The 22,844-nt window shown below is 35.5% G+C and overlaps 1 protein-coding gene across 6 annotated transcripts in view; it reads right to left on the bottom strand.

The window, feature by feature from the left end:
* SLC38A6 (solute carrier family 38 member 6) overlaps positions 1 to 22,844 on the bottom strand; it is a 74,662-nt gene that overhangs the window by 8,470 nt on the left and 43,348 nt on the right. For 5 of the 6 annotated variants that reach the window (XM_049899317.1, XM_049899315.1, XM_049899316.1 and 2 more), the window contains 9 exons: positions 17,245 to 17,327; positions 16,725 to 16,783; positions 12,887 to 12,952; positions 12,611 to 12,664; positions 10,417 to 10,496; positions 9,960 to 10,060; positions 1,651 to 1,775; positions 341 to 485; positions 128 to 222 (listed from right to left, as the gene is read on the bottom strand). In XM_049899317.1, coding sequence (XP_049755274.1) covers positions 128 to 222; positions 341 to 485; positions 1,651 to 1,775; positions 9,960 to 10,060; positions 10,417 to 10,496; positions 12,611 to 12,664; positions 12,887 to 12,952; positions 16,725 to 16,783; positions 17,245 to 17,327 — 808 coding nt within the window. The remainder of the gene's footprint in view (positions 1 to 127; positions 223 to 340; positions 486 to 1,650; positions 1,776 to 9,959; positions 10,061 to 10,416; positions 10,497 to 12,610; positions 12,665 to 12,886; positions 12,953 to 16,724; positions 16,784 to 17,244; positions 17,328 to 22,844) is intronic. The other variant, XM_049899318.1, reaches the window with a different exon arrangement.

Here is a 22,844-nt window from a genome sequence, read left to right as displayed (position 1 = left end):
CCACCCCAATACCATACTTTATGTTTCATAATATACATCTTTCTTTATGTAGATAAAATACTTAATATAAGATAATAAATTGATTCTCAAAATAGGATTCCTAAAAGAAAAAAAAAATCCAACCTACCCCAAGCTTTTTCTGTGATAGGAAATCCTCTCTGCTAAGTTTAAGATAAAACAGTCCAGGGAATACAAAAATCAAACATGTTGATGTACTGGAACCTTTAAGTGGGAAGGAGAAAAAAAACAGTGCGTTACCAGATTCAAACGTGAGGCTGTGTGACAATTTTATCCATGTTATCCACTTTATTATGTGGATTTTTTTAAATAGAAAACTTACCAACTACGCCAAATACATTTCTAATGTCAGGAACATATATTGCAAGCAGAACAATGATAATATTGAGTGCTAGAGTGACCAAACAATGGCGAATCCATGAGAATGGAAAATTGGAGAAAAATACCATCATTAAAGCTTTCCTTGCCTGTATAACATAAAAGGAAACTAATTTAAGCAAAGAGGAAGTGTCAGAGTCAAAATATATGCTTAGAGTAACACAAATGATATAAAAATAGCCATGATATTCTTGCCTCAACTGTTTAGATTCTAGATGGTATAAGCTAGTATCGAAGTGTCCCTACACATAAACTGGGAAATACAGTTCTCTGCATGAGCTTCATAAAAATTATTTTGTTTTAATTCTAATAATTTTTTTTCACACTTTTTGTTAGGTTGCAAAATGTTTTCAATTACTAACAATAACTGTGTGACGAAATCTCATTTTGATTAAATCATACAGAAAAAAAATTTTTTTAATAGAACTAAAGGTTTAAAACAGGAAAGAAACTATGCCATGAGAAAGAAATATCATTTAGTAATTTATTTGATATCATCTGTTTCACAGCATGTAAATATGAAAACTAGCTCACGACACTTCTCAACGCTCAGGTGGGCGGCAGACAGTCACATCCCCAGAATATTTTTCTGGCTCCCACTGCATGCCTGGCACCGAAATCTACACATCAAGGAGGCAAAGGACTTTGAAGGCCTAGTTCTTAAAGAACTCACTGTTTAGAGATTCAAAACATCCCTCCAGAAGCATTTATACCCAAGGCCTTTGCTTCTATTTTCTCAGAAATTCTTAAGATTCTTACGCACAGTAATTTCGGTGCAGAGTGAAAATCCGTTTTGCCCATTAAATTATAATTCCAGAGCAAACACAACATTTTGATGAAGATTAAACTAGAATACATATGCAAAAATAAATTTATAATAAACCAGAAGGAGCTTATTTTTGTCAACTCGACTTTTTCTTCATGTGCATTCTTTTGAAAACAGAATACAGAATTTAAGAGAAAAAACCAACCCCAAGACTTTAGAAGTACTATAGTCTCCAAATTGGAAACAATGCTGTGGGAAAGCATAAATCTAAACTAAATCTCAAAAAGCACAAATTAGCTTAGTGGTTCACTGTTATTTTTGTGCTTTCATGGGGCCATATGCAAGTATGAGGTCTTTAATCAATTACTTGACAAATGAATAAGATATACAGGACTAAATGTAATTCAAACGTTCTGGTCTGCAAAGAATTAGTGTTGCCATATTAGGGAACCGCTACACTATGCAACAAAACCTTTAAGGGTACTTACAGGGAAGTGGATTAGAGGGACTGTCAAAAGCACAGCAAATAGTATGCATAACTTCACAGTCATGACAATAAGATCATGTGGCAAGTATTTACTGTAACCTTGTAGTAATTCTGACTCCACTTTGTCTGTAAATAAATAAAAATAATAAGGATCACATTATAAACCACTAAGACATCAATTAATAGCAAAATTATTTTCGTTTGTACAAAATGGCTTTTATATTTTGGATTCCCAGTACCAAATCCATCTCTGGCCTTTCTCCTATTCTATGAAACGCAGACATATTAGTTAAAGATCTTTTTAAAACCTACAGTCTTCTTTTTTTCAGATGAAATTAGAAAGTAATACAGGCAGAACCTCTAAAATTATGATAATGAATGTATATACACACATCTCTCTTTAAAACTTTTCCATAATCTGAACGTTTTGAACATTTACATTGTCTGTTTATAGTGCTTTCATGTGTATTGTTGAATTCTGTCCCTATAACAACAATAGGAGATACACAGGTCTCAACTCCAAGTGGCAGAGCCATAAACCCAAATTTTGTGTGTGTGTCAAAGTCTGTACATTTTCCTCAATACTACAATGTTTTTTTTAAGACTCTCATAGAGTTTTGTGTACCTTACATGCTTTACCAACACTTCATATGAGGATTCATCTTTCATAAAAAACTGAATGTACTCTTAGGGAAATGGTTTATTTAGTAAGCCAGCATGGTAGTCTGTGACAGGATTTGTACATGCTGACCATGCTTTGTCCTGACACCTCACATGGTGTTCTTCCATTCTCACGATGTCTCCCCCAACCCAGATGAAGGGTATGAAGAGTGAAGGTTCTCAAAAACATTGCATATCAGTGCCTTGTGGGTAAAGATGGTTGTTATTGCTAGCTGCCATTGAGTAAGCCGATTCACGATAACTCCGTAGTGATGAAATGCTTCCTGGTCTGTGCCATCCCCACAATTGGTTGGGGATCAGACCGTTGTGAACCACAGGGTTTTCATTAGCTGATTTCTGGAAGCAGATTGCCAGGCTTTTCTTCCTAGTCTGTCTTAGTATGGAAATTCCACTGAAACCTGTTCAGCATCATAGTAACATGTAAGCTTCCACTGACAGAAGGGTGGTGGCTGTGCATGAGGTGGATTGGCCAGGAATTGAAGTGGATCTCCCACATGGAAGAAGAGAATTCTACCACTGAACCACCACTGCCCCCATAGGGAAAGATTCGTTTGTTTTAAAAACAGAATTGTGCTTTTCTTATTTGAGAGTACATGTTTTAGAAAGGGTGCTTTGGGAGAAATAAAAAACAAAGCAAACATACCAGTTTTTAAGGGTCTTAAAATTTCTACTGTACACATTTAATAGAAAATGTATATGCACATACACACACATAGGTGGTAGAAGAAAAGTCTGTAAACAAAGAGCTCTAGAGATTCTGATAACTATTCATTTGAAATGCCTTTTTTCAACTACATAAATGGCAACTATACATGTGGACCCCGCCATATGGAATACACAGAAATGGAATTGACCACAACTCTGTAAAGAGCCCATGGAGAAGCTCAATGTCATCAGTCAGAACAAGGCCAGGGGCCGACTGTGGACCAGACCATCAATTGCTCATATGCAAGCTGAAGGTGAAGAAAATTAAAAGATGTCCACGAGAGCCAAACTGCAACCTTGAGTATATCCCTTCTGAATTTAGAGACCATCTCAAGAATAGATTTGATGCACTGAACACTAATGACCGAAGACCTGACGAGTTGTAGGATGACATCAAGGGCATCCACATGAAGAAAGCAAAAGGTCATTAAAAAGACAGGAAAGAAAGAAAAGACCAAAACGGATATCAGAAAAGACTCTGGAACTTGCTCTTGAAGGTGGAGTAACTAAAACGAATGAAGAAATGATGAAGTAAAAGAGCCAAACAGAAGATTTCAGGGGGTGGCTCAGGAAGACAAAGTAAAGTATTATAATGAAATGTGCAAAGACCTGGAGTTAGAAAGCCAAAAGAAAAGAACACATTCAGCGTTTCTCAAGTTGAAAAAACTGAAGAAAACATTCAAGTCTCGAGTTGCAGTTTTGAAGGATTCTATGGGCAAAATATCGAATGCCACAGAAACATCAAAAGAAGATGGGAGAAATACAGAGCCACTGTACCAAAAAGAAATGGTTGACGTTCAACCATTTCAAGAGGAAGAATATGATCAAGAATTGATGGTAATGAAGGAAGAAGTCCAAGCTTCACTGAAGGTACTGGTGAAAAACAAGGCTCAGGAATTGACAGAATACCAATTGAGATATCTCAATAAACGGAAGTGCTTACTTGCCTCTGCCAAGAAATTTGGAAGACAGCTACCTGGCCAACTGACTGGAAGAGATCCATATATTTGTGCCCAATTCAAAGAAAGGTGACCCAACAGAATGTGGAAGTTATTGAACAATATCATTAACATCACATACAAGTAAAATTATGCTGAAGATAAATTAAAAAATAGTTGTTGTAGTAGTACTTTGACAGGGAACTGCCAGAAATTCAAGCCAGATTCAGAAGTGGAATGAGGGATATCATTGCTGTTATCAGATGGATCTTGGCTGAAAGCAGAGACTACCAGAAGGATGCTTACCTGTGTTTTATTGACTAGGCAAAAGCATTCGACTGTGCGGATCATAACAAATCATGATTGCAAAGAATGGATATTCCAAAACACTTAATTGTGCTCATGAGGAACCCGTACATAGGCCAAGAGGCAGTCAATTGAACAGAACAAGGAGAGACTGCGTGGCTTAAAATCTGGAAAGGTGCATATCAGGGTTGTATCCTTTCACCATATCTGTATGCTGAGCAAATAATCTAAGAAGCTGGACTATATGAAGAAGAATACAACATCAGGATTTGAGGAAGACTCATTAATAGTCTACAATACGCAGATGACACAACTTTGCTTGCTGAAAATGAAGAGGACTTGAGGTACTTACTAATGAAGATAAAGACTACAGCCTTCAGTATGGGTTACATCTCTGCATAAAGAAAACAAAAACCCTCACAACTGGACCAATAAGCAACAACATAATAAATGGAGAAAATATGAAGTAGTCAAAGATTTCATTTTACTTGGATCCACAATCAAAGCCCATGAAAGCAGCAGTCAAGAAATCAAAGGACACATTGCATTGGGCAAATCAGTTGCAAAAGACCTCTTTAATGTGTTAAAAAAAACAAGATGTTACTTTGAGGACTAAGGTGCACCTGACTCAAGCCATGGTATTTTCAATCGCCTTATATGCATGTGAAAGCTTGACAATGAATAAGGAAGACTGAAGAATTGCTGCCTTTGAATTACGGTACTGGAGAAGAATATTGGATATACCATAGACTGCCAGAAGAAGGAACAGGTGTCCTTCCAAGAAGTTCAACCAGAATGCTCCTTGGAAGTAAGAATGGTGAGACTTTGTCTCATGTACTTTGGACATGTTATTAGGAGGGATCAATTCCTGGAGAAGGACATCATGCTTGGTAAAGTAGAGGGTCAGTGAAAAAAGAGGAAGACCCTCAACGAGATCGATTGACACAGTGGCTGCAACAATGGGCTTAAACATAGCAATGACTGTGAGGATGGTGCAGGACCAGGCAGTGTTTTGTTCTGTTGTATATAGGGGTGCTATGGTCGGAACCAACTCAATGGTACCTAACAGCAACAATTTTGCAACAACTGGCCTGGCTCACCAGAAGAACACTTTTCTCTTCCTCGCCATATAATGCTGTAACATCTGTAATCAGAGCAAGTGTTATTAATCTATGTACATACTTATATGTCCTTTAATCTGACAAAACTTAGATATAAACTAGGCTTTTTGGGAGTTCGGGATAAAGGATCTCAAGCAGCTTCAGAGGCCTGAAGAAGTAGATTTATTACAAATTCAAAATACCTGTCACGTGCCCACTTTCTACCCTCTTAGGATGAAAACCTTTCTTCTGAGCCAGTCAAATCCGTGTTCTTAGCTGAGCCTTAACATATGTAAGGGATAGAGTAAAACACGCTTCTCTGATTCAGACAAATCTCTACAAATCTTAGTAAGAAACTGATGGTGACCTCTGCAAGTTATGTATGCCTTTGAAGTCAGGAGGCTGTCCTGTTCAATACACATTGTCAAACAGGGCATGAAGTTTATAAAGATTATCACAGAGTAGCAGAAAGAACACTGGGTTTTTATTCAGGAAATATGCCACTGATTGTGTGATTAGTCACTGCACCTCTCTGGGCCCCAACTGCTCATCTGTAAGATGGCTTGAAGACTTTAACCTATGACCAATCCTTTTCACAAGATTTCAGACTCAATTAGAAATTTCCTTTCATAAGACTGAGAATTACTGTTATAATGATAAAAAGATACCATAAAAGATTTTTCTTGGTTATGATTTAACAAGTCAAAAAAAAAACAAAACCGTTGTGAACAGCAAATCAGTATCTGAATCTTTTTCAGCCTTCAGAAAAGGAATAACTTTTACATCAATCTGTCTGTCTGTCCATGTATCTATCTATCTAATCTTCCACCTACCTACCTACCTACTTACTGTATTTTTACACAAATAATGTATACCTTCCACATTTGCTTGCCAACTCCTCCCTTCCTCCGCCAGGTATTTTCGTAAGTGCTGCTATGCAATTTTTTTTTTTTTTTTTACATGTTGCTTTAAAAAAGATTAGCATAGCACATTTACAACAATACCTGGAAGGAGGTGTGGTTGGCAAAGAAATATAGAAGGTGTACATTATCTGCATAAAAATACTATACCTACCTAGCATGTGATTTTTCTTAGTTTTCTATCGCTCCACTATATAACATTTAGATACCTGAAGATTTTGCACTGGTAGAAAAGGAATTCAGTCAGAGACAATACAACAGGTTTACTTGATAATCAGGCAAATCCTAAGAAACCTTTCATTTACATGCATGAAAATCTTTAGCCTCTGTGTGATCTCTGAGGCCAAACAACTATTACAGATAGGCAGATAAACAGAGATAAATAGGTAGATAGTTAAAAAAAACAAAACCAAACCCGTTGCCATAGAGTTGATTCTGACTAATAGTGGCCTTATAAGACAGAGTAGAAGTGTCCCACAGTGTTTCCAAGGAGCATCCAGTGGATTTGAACTGCTGACCTTTTGGTTAGCAGCCATACCTCTTAACCACTACACCACCAGGGTTTCTGGTAGATAGGTAGGAAGATAGATATACAGACATGGCTGGAGTTTAAGTGAGCCACGTTTTTCCAACAGTTCACTTTAACAGAAACTTGGAATGAGAGAAAGCTGGGTTTTACAGCATAATTCCTGAGTAGGCAGCACAGTAATTAAGGCACTGGCTTTAGAGACAAACAGAACTGTATTCAAATCGCAATTCCATCATTTGTTAGCTGCATGTATCTGGCCAAAATGCTTAACCTACATGAACCTACACCCAACGTACAGGGTTGTTGCAAGGATTAAGTTAGGCAATGTACTTAATGAATATTAGGTCGATAAATGTATTAACATCCATCCTTCTTCCCATTCCCTTTGAATCTAATCTTTCATGTAATTTAGTATACGTCCTAAGCATCTAATGGTGATTCATGTAACTATTTCTCAGTCATACTGGAGACATGTAACTATTTCTCAGGTTTTTTCCTGATAGTTCTACTTATATTTTGTGCCAGTAGAGAAGAATGAGGTCTGCTTTTTTGGACTTTTTCTCTATGTATTGAAGATTCCTAAATACAATAGTATTTGTGCCAGGGACAATTTTAAATCCTAAAAATATGCAGTTATCCTATTACACTCTTTGTAGAATCCCAACAGAGATCCTGCTACAGTATCTTACTGACTCAGTCTTATTGAGCTCAAGCCTTCATAAAATCCAACAACCCCAACAACCAAAACCAGAGCTTATATATTTCAAGAGAAGCATGGCTATCTGTTTTAGCTTTCTTTATAGTATATCCTGCAGGGCACCATGCTCCCATTGCCAATACTGCTTCTCCCAATGGTGTACACAGAGCTCTACCAGTCTCATCCTACCAGGGGTTGCTGGCATGAATATACACATACAAGAGCAGATTTAAATTAAGGGATGGCCTTTATTACTGTTTAAATAATATAGAGATGGCAAGAAAAGGACTATATAGAACAATTACAGCTTTCTCACACAGAAAACTCCAAGATAACACTCACAGCATATCCTGAGATGTTATCCTATTTAAATTAAATTTCATTAGAGATAGTTAAGAGAAATGCAGCACTGAAAAATAGAGCAAGTGAAATAATAAAACAATTACAATAATAATGGTATCAGTAGTAGTAACACACTACCAGCAGTGGCTCTCATTTGTGGAGGACTACTCAGAGGTGCCCTGAAAAAAGGCCTGGCCCTCTACTTTCAAAAATCAGCTACTGAAAACCCTACAGTGTACAGTTCTACTGTGATACACACGCGGTCAAATCAACTCAACAGCAACTGAATTTTGGTTTTGCTATATGGCAGACACTGTAACAAGTATTTTGCATATAACTCATTTACTCCTCAATACAACCCCATGCAGTTAGCCCCAAGTTACAGATCAGGGGATAAAGATTGTAAAAATGGCGGCATGGGGCAATGGATCTCCTTGTCTAACTTTACAAGGGAGGAGGAGAATTATTAGCACTGATTGCTATGAAGTGGAGGTCAGGCATACCTCCACCTTCCAACCTTTTTACAATTCTGACACTAGCTGTCCATTCCACGGCACTCTCTACTTCTCTGCTGGGTTTGACAATTCACTGCAATGGCCACACAGAACTCACAGGCCATACTCATGGTTATGGGGTTTCTTAGGGAAGTAACAGTTTACAATTTGGGATCAGCAACTACTCAGGATATAGTTCTTTGGTTAGGACAGCTTCTAAGCCATGTCCACAGGCAGGCCTCTTTCTCGCCCTCAGCCCCTTAATCTGGCCTCTGCACTGCTCAGGCAAGTGTTACAAAGCTCTTTTAGCTCCACCAATAAGTGCCCAGGAGCACCCCATTCTGCCAGTAAGCCTCCTGCCCGAAGGCGCTCAGCTCTCTCACTCCATAGGTTGGCACACCCACTGTAGCCACTTTGCTCCGTGGGCTGGGAACCCCACTGCACCATCTCACATCATCTCCTGGATCTGCCTCTGCTTCTCGCTGTCTCATGCCATCTCCAACATTACAGCTCTCTCTCCCTGTCTCTTGGGTCTAGAAGGTTGTCAGCGTAGGGAGTCCAGGTCCAAAGGACATGCTCCGTTCCTATTTCTTCTTGGTGGTGGTAAGGTTCCCCTTTCCACCTCTGGGATGGCTCATTTTAAGCCTGGCAGGATGCCAAAACTGACCAATCCCCTCATTAGGGTTCCATACATCTTATTTGCATGGTCACACCCACACAATTGTACCATGCACTTTAGTTGTATTATTAGCAAGTTGTCTAATCCCCTTGGTGGGCCACAAGCACCTTATTTGCATAGTCCCACCAAAAATTACAAGATCATGGCTAGAAAGGCCATACAAAAGTGATCCATTGCACTGCTGAGATACTGCAAGAATTTGACAAATTGAGTGTAATTTGTGTTAAAATATGTTTGCAAATTGAATGAGAGCCGACAAATTTTTTTTTTCTTGTTCTAGAGTTTTAAATTTTACTTTGGGTTCTTATCAGAAAGAAAAAAAATACTAAGTAGCAATTTTTCAAAACTAAAAGAATTGGAATTTCATTTTATGAGTTTAAAAGAATTTTATTTTTTTTAATTAAGGGGAAAAGTGGTGGTGCATCATAGAATACATATCTGTCGAATCCTGGGATAATTAAGTCTGAAGGCAGAGATCTCTTACACGTAAGTGTATAACTACAGTACAGTATAAAACCTTTTCTGTTCTCAACTTATTCTTTTTCAGTTAAGATGAATGACCCCACTCATATCCTGTTAGTGTCTAATTTTCCGAATTCTCAATTAAATAGAATCATTATTGAACATCTTTTTCTTGTAGAAAGACATCACAGTCTCTAAGCTTGAAGTTTTACTTAGGTGTTTAAGAAAATTTTCTTAAGAAGTGATAAATCTTGAACTTGTTTTACCTTTATAAGAGAAGGCAAATTAATTATTTAAGGCCCCTAGAGCCACCACAGCACACTGCATTGTAATTTGACAGCCTGAACAAATTAATTCACTAATGAGAGGTAGAAATAAAGTTCATACTCAGCTGTGAGAACATCTCTATAACAATTTAGCCAACGTTTCATCATCTATAATTAAAGAATATACTTACCATAAAAAGTGAGGTACCCAAAGAGTGCAGATATAAAATAAATGAGAAAACTTAAAGCAATTGCTGTATTGGTTACATTCTGCATTCTTTTCTTGGAAGGGCTAAAAGACAAAAAATGGCAAAAGTATAATCAGTGATCTCAATTATACCTAAAGAAACAAATACCTCCCAACCCAGTCAAGAGAATTTCTTAACCACTCAAACCCAGATCGTTACTAACTATACACTAGAATCCCTGATTCGAAATCACTACACAAAGATTACACTTCCAGGTGGCATACTCAACTTGGACAAAACTAACTTTGGGTTTATTTGTTTTTGTTTTTTTTAAACTAACATTTAGAACCCAGTGATGGGAAGAAAGAATTCATAAAGGAAAATGCCACCCAATTTGAAAGTCCTTGGGGTTAAAAAGACATATTTAATGTATTTAAAATATTCCAGGATTCTGTAGTACCTTTGAAGTTCACAGTATATGGGCAATATTGAGGTATGGCAGAGAAATGAAAAAGCCATGGTTGGTATGGCGTAAGCACTCTAAAAATAATAAAAAAAAAAAAGATGAAATTACTACATGCTACTCTGTTGAAAGCATTATTTCATTTGATAGCAAACTCAGTTATTTAAAAAAAATAAATTTGGTTACATTTATTTCATCCTTCATGAATCATGTCTTTATAAGTTTTTTTTTTTTTTTTAAATTAAGAGAGATACAGTTTGGCCAACAGCTAATGTCTGACTTGATTGTTGGCTTGCCTGTACTAGCCAGAATATTTCTTGGCTCCCCTCCCATACCATGGTGCTTTCGCTAACAATACAACAGATTTTGTACTACCGGATTAAGTTAAATATCCATCCATAGTCCAAAAAAACCACAATTTTAGTTTATCTACATCACTGATTCTTCTATATTATTTGGGCAAGATAAAAGTAATTTAAAACAAAAAAAAAACCAAACCCATTGCCATCAAGTTGGTTCTGACTCATGGCAACCCTAAAGGACGGGGTAGAACTACCCCATGGGGTTTTCAAGGCTGTAAATCTTTATGGAAGCAGATTGCCACATCTTTCTCCCTTGGAGTGGCTGGTGGATTCCAACAGCCCACCTTCTGGTGCCACCGAAAAAAAAAAAAGGACTCCTGAAAATAATTTAGGTAGGATAAATAGTACTTAGGTAAGATAAAAATAAAAACATTTTGTTCTTATTGTAATTCCCAGCCTTTCCTAATGTATGCAACTTAAATAGATTTCATTATCCTAAAAAACAATAATAGTTAAAGCCTTCGAACCTGCTTTCTTCAATACAATGTACAGGAAATATTGAAAATATTAATCACATTTTAGTATTCCCATGATCTCTGACTAGGATCTTTTTTAATAAGAATGAACGTCTGCCCTAGACTTAGAAATTCTGAGCGATCCAGAGTAAGTTTGTTTGTTTTTAATTAGAATATACAACAAGAGCCAGAGGAAGTTAACAAAACAAACCAATGGTACCATCTAAATAAAACACTGTCTCTGCAAAATGGATGGTGATTTACTTTCTCTTTTTTGCTCCAAAAAAACTTCCCCCTAACCAACTCTAGGCTCTTCAGCAAAAGAAGTTCCAGATGACTAAAGATATATCTTGTGACATAAAGCCTAGACTACTAAAATATCTGAGGAAGACTGGGAGGAAGGAAGCTATAGTGTTTCCTGAGGCTGGATTAGGGAAATGAGAGTTTGATTCACAAATTTTCTGTTTCATATATTACGCAATTTCCTGGCTTGTCAATTACCCTACCTAGATTTTAAGGCACATGGAAGTCTTTACCACGTAAGAGATGTGGTAACCTCCCTGTGGGGCTGGAAACATTAAAAACTAAGGATCAGAAGGAAAGGTTGCATGGAGGAGTGACCACACTAACAGTCTACACTAACAGAGCTGTACATAAGTGGAAAGAGTATCTGTGACCTACAAACTAACATTTCAGCAGAATCGAAAGTACTGATGAAGATACTTCAGCAACATGAAGAACTTCATGCTCTTCTAGAACGGTAAAGCAGAGACACAGATCCAGATCACAATTCCTGTCTCCTCTGTTGACTTTCAGGGGCTCTTGCAGGTATTTCCAGTTTGTGGATAGAGAAGTAGGGTATCCTGGGGTCTTAGGGGTTTGGTCTTCTCTTCTCCGCTCCAGGCATCATAAATTTCAACTTTCGAATGTCGGCCAGGAGACATATTGGCATTACTCAATTCACTGGTTCAATGATTAAGCCGTTTAGCTACAGATCAAGGTTCTACTACTCACAAGGGAGGAGTTTTTGTTTTTTTTTAGTTTTACAAGTCTAGAGGGTAACAGGAAGTCTGTATCCACAGAGGACCTTACTGGCCAGAGCAGACATTCTGTCAATCTGTTCTCTTAAGCAGTGCCCTTTTAAACCGGGCTCCATTTAAAGACATGCCAAGAAAAAAAAAAAAAAGTGGCTGTTTCATAATGGGCCACCCTGTGTCAAATAAAATTATTCTTCTGGTAGGCAGCCCTATACTTAGCACTTTCATGAAAATTAATTAGCTACAGTTACAAAGACCTAAGAGACTCTGTTACACAAATCTTTTAAAACCTGAAATGTGAAAAATCAACCAAAGTATCTGTTAATAACTTACACACCTCTTTGGAGAAATGAAAGAGCTTTGGTTTACAATCATCTGTAGCATTGGAAATCTGTTTAAGAGGATTGGGGGGGGGGAAGAAAAACCAACAGCGATTAAGAGTCAGAATACATCAACAAAAACGATAAATTTATTATTACAGGCTTTCAAGTAAAAACATTTCAAAACAATGTTCCCAAATACAATATAACCATCATGTTTTTATTAATTAGAAATTAATCATTAGTCTGATTTTTTTTTTCTTTTTAGCTTAAAAGAAAATACAAGGTATTACCTGGAAATATTCCTCTGTAAAATTTAATGGCAGAGGACAAGGAATGAACCATTTTTTAATTATTACCTAGAAAAATAAATAAAGTCAGCGCTCAAATTTTTTCTTAAAAAATTATGAAAAGAGATCAATTTCAAATAGATCAGCTTTATTTTAAATAAATCTACCGCCATACCAAATAAGATGCTAACAGAAGAGCCTTTGCTCATATGATTTCCCCCAGTTTATATTTAAACAGGGCGAGTTAGATTGGGATCATCATTCAACAGAAGAAAGAACATATGGTCACGTGTGGGGGATGGGGGGGTGATGCACACCTGTCCAGTGGGGATGTCCCCAGTAAACTCTCATGTCAACTCTTAAAACCCTAATAGCATCAAGGCATTAAAAACAAACAAAAAAGATCCAACTCAAAATGGGAACACGATGTTTTCAGTGACAACAGTACAAAAAATATGGTTATTTGTAGACCTGCCATCGGTACCATTTAGAAAAATATTAATAGCAGTTCTGGAAAAGGCCCCATGAAGAAGTAAGTAGAGACTTTACTCAAAGGGAGCTCAGAGATTTCTAATTAATAAGTGCTGCGCCACCCCCTCTCCTGCCCTCAGTTCTTCAGATTTGTATTAGTTTTAGTGACTACGGAGAAAGCTGGCTAAGAATAAGAGCACACAGCTAGGGAATCCCAGGTGGTAAAAATCAATTAAAAAAAAAAAATTAAAAGAAATCCAGAGAGATGTTTCCCAGAAACAATCAATGAAAACATTTCAGGATTTTACTCTTAATTGTGGCCAACCTGCTCCCAGACCTATAGTTGTGGTTGTGTCAACATTACCATTTTTGCCGTTGTTTCAGGGCACATAATTATGCTGTAAATGTTTGCTTCAGGCTGAAACCCAGTGTACAAAGGGGCAAAGGAAAATAAAGCATTTGTCCTTTGTAGGAGACTAATAAGTAAAACACTATTCCGATTCCTATTTAGCATTTGTCTTATTTTGGATTTTAACTAATGCAATAAAAAATGTTACAGTGATAAAGCAAATTTAAGGGAAATATCTACTTTTAGGATTAAATTAATGAGTGGAGTAAAGAATTACTCTTAATTAAAACCCTCACCAAGGGGGAAAAAACGAGTTATAAGGATAAAATGGGTAGGTTGCTTTGACATTTCCAGGTACATTTTTAATATGAAATAAATTTAAATGATCAACTTAACAAAAGGAAAGAAAAAAATCAAAACAATAATCTCACAATCTTTTTTCTGATAGGTTTTCAAAATAGTAATGAGAACAGGGTGGAGAAGCTGGAAAAGTACAGTTGTTACTGGCTTCCCTCTTCAGCCCTGCTCCATATTTACTTTCTCATTTTTTCCCTTACTAGCTGAGGTGGGAGAGTCCCTGGGTGGTGCAAACAGGTAATGTGCTCAGCTGGTAAGCAAAAGGCTGGAGGTTCAAGTCTACCCAGGGGGCAATATGAAAGAAAAGTTTGGCAATCTACTACTGAAAAATCTGCCATTGAAATCCCTATGGAGCACAGTTCTACTCTGATACAGATGGATCGCCATGAGTCAGAATGAATTCAATGGCAACTGGTTTTGGTTTTAGCAGAGGTGGTGGCAGCAACAATCACTTATTGAGCACTTACTATATGCCAAAAGTCCCTGAATGGCTGTTGTTGTTGTTGTTAGTTGCTGTTGAATCAATTCCAACTCACGGTGGCCCCATGTGTGCAGAGTAAAACTGGTCCACAGAGTTTTCAAGGCTGTGACCTTTTGGAAGCAGATCGTCAGTCCTGTCTTCCAAGGCATCTCTGGGTGGGCTCAAACTGCCAATCTTTCAGCTAGTAGTCATGTGCATAATGTGTTTGGTTGCTAACTGAAAGGTTGGCAGTTTGAATCCACCTAGAGACATCCTGTAAGAAAGGCCTGGTGATCTACTTCCAAAAAACTCAGCCACTGAAAACCCTATGGAGCACAGTTTTATCTGGAAAAGGTCACGGGCAGAAATAAGTAGAGACCTTATGCAAAAGGGGAGCTCAGGGATTTCTGATTTATAAGTGCTGCTCTCTCTCCTTAGTTCTTCAGATTTGGTTGGTTTTATGTATTTCAAAATTTAACACTTAGAGATTCTAAGAGAGGTATGCCAATTACAAATAGCATTAAAGTATACAGAGTGCTCGTCATTGTCCCATTATCAGCCAAATTTAAATTGTGCTCACAGGGAAAATAATCTGAGCAGACGGTTTGTAAAGCATTATTATATATGCTAGAATACGGGTATTATTTCCATATGACTGCCACAGTAGAATCTGCATCGAATTAAAGAGTATCTGTCAATGACGGAAATGAATACTGTGTAAACTACGGTAGACATATCATACCCATATATGTCATCTGCTTCAAAATTATTGGCTGTGAAAATGAAATTACTTCTACCTATGCAACACTTGGATTGCCAATTATCTGTGAGGGAAAAATTTGGTATCTTACATTGATTCTCTTTCATATTCATATGTTCATTTTCATATGTAGGCCATACCTAATAATTATGATGAAAATATTTACAAGGTTTCCCTCTTCAACATGGAACCAAGAAAGTGTATACTCAATTCACTTATTTTTAAGATACAAGTCAGATAATTTTGGAGAAGGACAATGATTTTAATGTTGATAAATTCAACAAAGGGTTACAGTAAATGCAAACACTGTTAAGTTTCTGTTTTAGCTTTAAGGTTATTAATTATGCACACTGAAACCAGGGTCCCGTCCATATAATATTTAAGTAATCTAAAGTTGTTTATCCCTATATCTCAGAAGATAGTTTAGCCAAACTTAAATGCATCCTAGATTGTTTTGACAGCTCCGAAATCTGGTACTATAATGTGGCTTAACTACTGATGTCTTGTCTTGCTCTTATGTATGGCAGTTTTCTTTAATTCATTTCTCAGTAACAAGTGAGAGTTTAACCAAGCTTGTGAAAAGGCCATTTGGCTAAGTATCTTCTTGGCAAGTTTAAAATGTTTAATCTTACTTAAGGTTTGACATTTAAACATTAACTGTGGAATAAAATGCTATGGAAAGAGAAATAGGATTTTTGTCAAAATTTCACACAAAGATACTGTCTTTAGGATGTTACTACCTGTTTTAGAAGAATTAAAAGGAAATTTGAAACTCAAATTCCCTTTTATTTTTAAATTGTTTTGTAAACATAAAAATAAGTTAAATTTATCATTTGATAAATATTTTTCTTATGTTATAATAAAAATGAACTAGTTTAAAATGAGAAAAATATGTTCTATATGTGAGAAAAGTATTTCTTTGCATTAGTCTTTTAATGAGAGCTTATCTATGCTGAATAAGCCAGACCAGATAGGAGAACTTAGGCACCCCAGTTCTTACTAGCTCCCCTCAATGGCTAAATCCTAGAAGCTCTGGTTTCATTAATGGAACAGACTTTCAAAATTAAGATGACTGGTATCAAATTGGTTTTATTGACTAGAAACAGCCTGATTCTTATGCCTGAATATACACACACAGACACACTACTGTAAAGAAATAAATTTATATACAACCTACACAAAAATTATACTCTTTCTAAGTTTTAACAGATTTTGGTTTGCTTTCATCTCTAGAGATGGTGAATTTGAAATGCTGTTCTAAGGTTTTTCAAAATAGATAAAGGAAAATAATTTTGTGAACCAAAAGTACTTTCAATAAATAACACATTGAAATAAAATAGGATACCCTTCCCAACACAAAGCAGAGTCAAGAGGAAAAAAAAAGACATTTACACAATGAGCCCAATTTTAGTGAGATAAGCAACGCACTATATTTTAAACTTACCACAAGAGCAAAGAACACCATAAAGAAAAATGATAAACTACTTGTGTAGCCAAGGAAGCCTGTAAAATAACAGTAAAATAAAATGCAATTTATAAGGAAAGTGATCTTAACATACAGCTAAAGCTATACATCTTGGGCATGTTTTCTATTACAGTGCTTGGTATCTGGGGCTTAGGGCTCAGAATAACAACATTCCAACTATCTGTCACAGATCATTTATGGAGCTCTGTAGAGCAGAATTGGAACTGGCTTACCACTAATGGTACGCTGTAAGAAAAGGCTGCTCCTTTAATGTTCCGCTGTAAAGATTTTATTTTAGTGGGGCAGACAAAATACTACTGCAAATCAAGTCCTAGGTTAACTAGGCAGGACTGAAGGCTGAAAAACTCAAAATAAAGCCAAGTTTAAAATTATTCACAACCACCGCCCTTTTGCTAAAAATGTGGTACTATGAAATTTAAAAGTTCCTTAATATTCTCTTTCTTTTAAACAAATCATGTCTTCTTTTTACAAGACTTACCTATTTTGGGAAGAAGTGCAAGAGGGAACACAATAGCAATGCAAATAATTGTAAGTAGTGTTTGTCCATTAAGATACCAAGACCTATTAGAAAAAAAAAAGTTCTATCTTAGGTACAGGACTCCAGAGTTTGTGCTTGTGCACACACACACACACATACACACACATACGTATATATGCCCAACTTATAACCATTATAACTACCCCTTAGGAAAAGCCTACCTCATTTTGTTAAAATATGTTCTCATGAGATCGTATTATTCTTATTAATAAATTTACATTTAACAAATGTATAAAAACAATGAGATGCTATTTTTCAATTACCAAATATTTAAAAATAAGATAATAGGCAATGTTGGTGAGAAGTGATGAGGTGTGGGAATATAAACTTTATAAATTATCTTCTGGAAAGCATTTTGGCAACAGATATTAAGAACCTTCAAATATTTATACCCTTTAACATTATAAAAGATGAGTAGAAACGAAGAAACAATTAGCAATATGAACAAAGATTTTTATAAAAGATGCCTGTTGAAAACATTTAAGTTAATGAAAATTGAAAACAATTTAGATGTGTAAGACCATGACAATTTTAAAATCAATTATGAAACAATCATTACAAAGAACATTTTACAGGTATAATAATATAACAAATATTCAGTAAACATATATTGTGTGATCTCAGTTTTGAAGAAATAATAAACACAAGTAGTAAATACACATTGAAAAAAATCCAATCTCTAGTGCAAACTGAACAAATGAACTAGGAAAAATTACTTAAAAAATAATACTTAAGGATGTGACATAATTTGCCCCATATATATGGCTAGTGATCACACCAATTAATGCTAGCTTCCGGAAAACACTTTCATAATATATATCAAGGGCAATAAAAATGTGTGGTAATCTACTCTAAGAAAATAATCTAAAATATTACAAGGGCTATGTATATGAAGCTGTTGAATATAACTATTACAATATAGAGAAGTTGGGGGGAAACTCTACATATCCAACAATAGAAAATATTTAGGTCAATAACAGGATACTCAATGGAATGTTACACAGCTTTTTAAAAAGATACTCCAGTAAAATGGAATATGCTAATGCTATAAAGACAAAATATATTATTAATTATGTAAAAAAGTCTGGGGAAAACTCAAAAGAAATAACAAAATGATAACAGTGATTAGGCTAGAATAGTATGTGTAATTTTTGTTTTCTAAATTTTCTGTAATGGAGCTATAATATTTTTATACTGAAACATACATATATATAGACAAACACGATAGTAACAAGGTAAAATTCATGGTAAAACTGAAGTTCAGAGCATTAAAGACCAATAAGTATTACTTTTTTTTTAAGTTAGTGAGAGAACACTTATTTATCGGAGTGATTTTGAACAAGCACAAATTTTAAAAATAAAAGCAAATCAGTTACAAACTTTTGGACTTTGATATTGGTAAGCAATTGCTTGTACACTCCTAACACAGTGCTGAAATAGACTGTTTTAGAGATCTGAGCTAGCTGTGATATTTGTCTATAAAAGACATAGCTTCATAAACAAATGGAAAAGGAATTTGCTACAAATGTTAATGCATCATCTTCAACTCACCTTAAACAAAGGGAACCTATTTTCTTAAATTTAACGGACAACTGCTAAACAGGTAAACGCAGAACTAGTCAGGCTGAGAAGGAGTAGGCGCCATGAACTATTCCCATTCAAAATTCTTAGACCCTTGGTTTCACCTCACAAATAGGTCACAAAGATACTAGAAACAATATTTTCGAATCATTTGGCAGATGTTCTCAGAATCCCCATCTGTGATAACGCATCCTCTTTCACTTTCTATCAGGTAGCCGAAGTCTCCCACTGCCATGTTAAATTAAGAAAAGGTTTTCCTCTATACAGGTTTCAACCCGTGACTTCTAACATGGATTTTATGATTCATTGTGTGTCTTTTATACCCTGGCTTATAAGGAAGTCCTCTCCAATGTATTTTTAATTGTTACTATCGGGTGTTGACAACTTCCCTTCTCTTTAACAGAGTAAGAGAGTGGCAGCATCAAAAATAGCACCATGATCATATTTTTCCCTTCTCTGCCCTAATTCACATTCTCCGGAAATGTATGTGCCAGAAACAAAACCTATGCACAAGTATTTCTAGCTGTAATGGACATGAAGCTGTGCTCCATGCATTTCCACATGCCCTTCAACTTCTGGTATGTCGGAGGTCCTAAGAGAGTACACACATTAAAAAAATAAAATTATACTCAACATGTTAATCTTTTAGTCACTCTTGAATCAGAATCAAAATGATAACTTCAAAATATGAACACCTGGCAACTAAATTTCTGAAGCTGGCAGAAAGCCCAGGGCTCTATGCCTGTAATCTCCTTCCTTCTGGGACCCAGTATCAGACCCAGACAGTTGCAGTGCCAGGAGAAAAAAACAGGCCCAAAGGAGCACCAAAGCAGATTCCATCTGTTAGTTTTGCCATTCCTGCTGTCATGAAAGTTGAGTTGTGCAAAAGGGAGCATGCTAATAACCCCCAGGCCCAAAGACTCTTTTACCTTGTGTAAGAATAAAGCACCACTTTCTGAAATCTTGAATAGTTACTTTATACTATTTCAGATAACCATTCATGTCTGTTGAAGCCACATGACTGCTCAAAGCACTAACTTGGTCTGAAGACAACTCTACCTCCTCCCAGCAGTAACTCGGAATCACAGAGTCATGGAATGTTAAAGCTGGAAGGGACCGCAGAGCTTAGGGATCACCTGGTCCAACAGCTTCGCTTTCCATGTCTGGAAAGTCAGCAAAAGGACTATGATGATCTCAGTGATAGTAGCGCGGAAATACTCTCTACTCTTGAATAGCCACTCATCTCAGTTTACGGTATTTTTCAGGCACTGCCTCAATCATTTCAAGAGTGTACTTTACGCTCTCTTCACAGTATTGAACTTTAAATTCCTAGTATAAAAAGAACTTTATTGTAAAATATAACTTCTCTATCCCTGGCTTGGCTACTAGTTATTAATCATTTCTTACCCTTTTTAATCTGTGTTAATAAAACCAATTATAAATACAGTGCTTTTCTTTACCATTCATAACAATAAAGGTAATACAGTAATGCACAGTAAAGTCAGTTTAGATCCCATTGTGCATGTCACATCCAACTGAACTGTGTTTGACAGTGGATAACTTCCAAAGAATAGAAATCATTAAACTTACAAAATAAAACCCCAGCCTGAGAAATACAAATCAGTAAAAATAAATCTCAAAAAGAATATATGAAAATGAATTTTTTATAAATCAAGATTTCAGAAGGATGTGATAACTGTAAATTTTTTCCTAAGGGAGCAAGGGGAAAATAATTATCTAACAGGACTCCTGTTTTCCTACTGTGATCTAAAGATACACTCTCTTTCGGCCAAAAGAATTAGAGTAAAAAGCTTTATACTTCCTAGAAAACATGTCTCATCTGTGGATTTAATCCTATATGATAAAAAATGTTCCAAGTATGAAATACAGAGTATAAATCCTTAGCTGTATTGCAAATGCTTTGGCACGCAGATTTTTTTTCCATATTTTAATGAAAACCAGATTTATTTGTAAGTTGCTCTAATTTCATTTTCGAACGGAATGGGACAAGAGTATCATATGTTCTGAATTAGGGTCTTACATCCCATATCAGTTATGTAACTCAGATGCAAGACAACTTAATCATGTCAATCATATGCCCCTGACAAGATCATTAAATGTTAACAGAGAGCTTCCAACTTTTAACAGCCATAGATTTTAAAGTTATTCTATGAAAAATGTAGATACATCATAAAAGTTCAGTATAAGTATTACAGCCTCTGGTTTCTGATAGTATTTTTGAAATTACAATATTATGAACATAAACTTTCTTCTTGATAACATCTTTACAAAAATTTATATTTCACAAAGGTACATCAAATGTCACAGATAACCCAGAAAATAAGCACATCCGAAAAATCTTAACTGCAATTAATTGTAAATTTAACCTTAAAATGAGAGCATATCAATATCATTTTGACCTCACAGAAGAACTACTGCTGTGCAATTCTATCTAGAAATAAACTGCCCTATTTAGATAGTTAAGTCAATTGCCATAATTTTAATTTCTTAATTCTTTTACAGCATTAAGTTTTAAAAACTGGTAATTCATCTACTTTTTAATCAATTAATATAGTCATTTATTAATGTTTTTCAAAACTTTGAAATCCAAAATAAGGAAATATACATTCCATTTAAAATAAGATGAGGTTGTTTAAAAACATGCAATTTTAAAACAATAGATAATGCAAACTGGCCATGGGATTCTGTAGTATACAGTTTAAAACATTCATTTCTGACGTTAATATAACATTTTAATCAAACTTATACTAATGTGAGTAGACAGAAGTTAATTTTTGTTTTTAAGACAAACCAGGAAAAAAAAAAAAAAACAATGATGTAAATGGTGATTGAAAAAGAAGCTATCATAGAAGTATCATTTTAAAGAAGACCTAGGTTTAAATATAAGTTCTGTCAAATAATTACCACTTTAATTATTTCTAAAGTTTATATGTATTTATATTCTACCTCTTTCCACAGGGACATATGACAAAAAAAAAAAATGTAATAAAAAAAACCAAATTCAGGACAAAGGGAAAGAAAAACACATGTGACAACTATACTGATGACACAGTTTACATGATACATTTAAAATTTTTAATTTCCTAACATTTACACTGAGCTATCAGCTTACAAGAGCATGTGTACGTACATCTTATTTGATCATCTCAACTTAGGACAATATTGGAACTTCCATTATCCCAGGTGAAGAAGTCTAAGTTTCAAAGTTATATGGCTAAAGGAAATTAAGGGAATTTTCTGAGATCATTGAATATGAAATGGATAGAACACAAATTGTAACTCTTAGTCTAGCATTCTTTATTCTACCTCATATTGCCTTGAGTTCCTCAGGGGAAATAAATCTTTTCTTAGCCCTAAATTATAAAAGAATGTCTCCCATAAAATTGTCTTAGTAATACAGGTTGCCCTCAATATTTTTACAGCAAACAAAAAAGTGATTTTCACATAGCTATTTCTCATAGCAATCATTTATCAAGCTAAGCACAAAATTAAAATGTAACTAGACAAAGCTGTAGACAGAACAGGGTAGTTGTTAACTATCGAATGTGATAATGAACGTGGAAATCATGTAGATTGTAAAGTACTGTATACAAAGGGACAATTTCTTCTTCTGATGAAAAATTATTAAGGACTTCTGTCTACTATCTTTCAACCATAGTTTCCTGATGGTATCTATTCAAATCTAAAGTACACCATACTTTCCTTACAAATATGTATCTGTAGTTGGCTAAGTAGAATTCGTCAATGGAAACTAAGTTGCAAAAGCTAAAAACTAAATTTTGATAACTGGGCCTACATTTCAGAACACGTTCAGTTATTGGAGCAAAATAACTAAATATTTAAATCCAGAAATCTGCCTGATTTTCTGTTGTGGTTTAAAAACTATGTGCAATGATAACTTGATGATACTTTTAAAAAAGGATTTATTCAGTCTTCTC

This window comes from Elephas maximus, chromosome 10 (genome assembly GCF_024166365.1).
Source record: "Elephas maximus indicus isolate mEleMax1 chromosome 10, mEleMax1 primary haplotype, whole genome shotgun sequence".
NCBI classification, from domain to species: Eukaryota; Metazoa; Chordata; class Mammalia; order Proboscidea; family Elephantidae; genus Elephas; species Elephas maximus.
The sequence above is the reverse complement of the archived record's forward strand: the minus strand, read 5'-3'. Positions and strand labels throughout refer to the sequence as shown.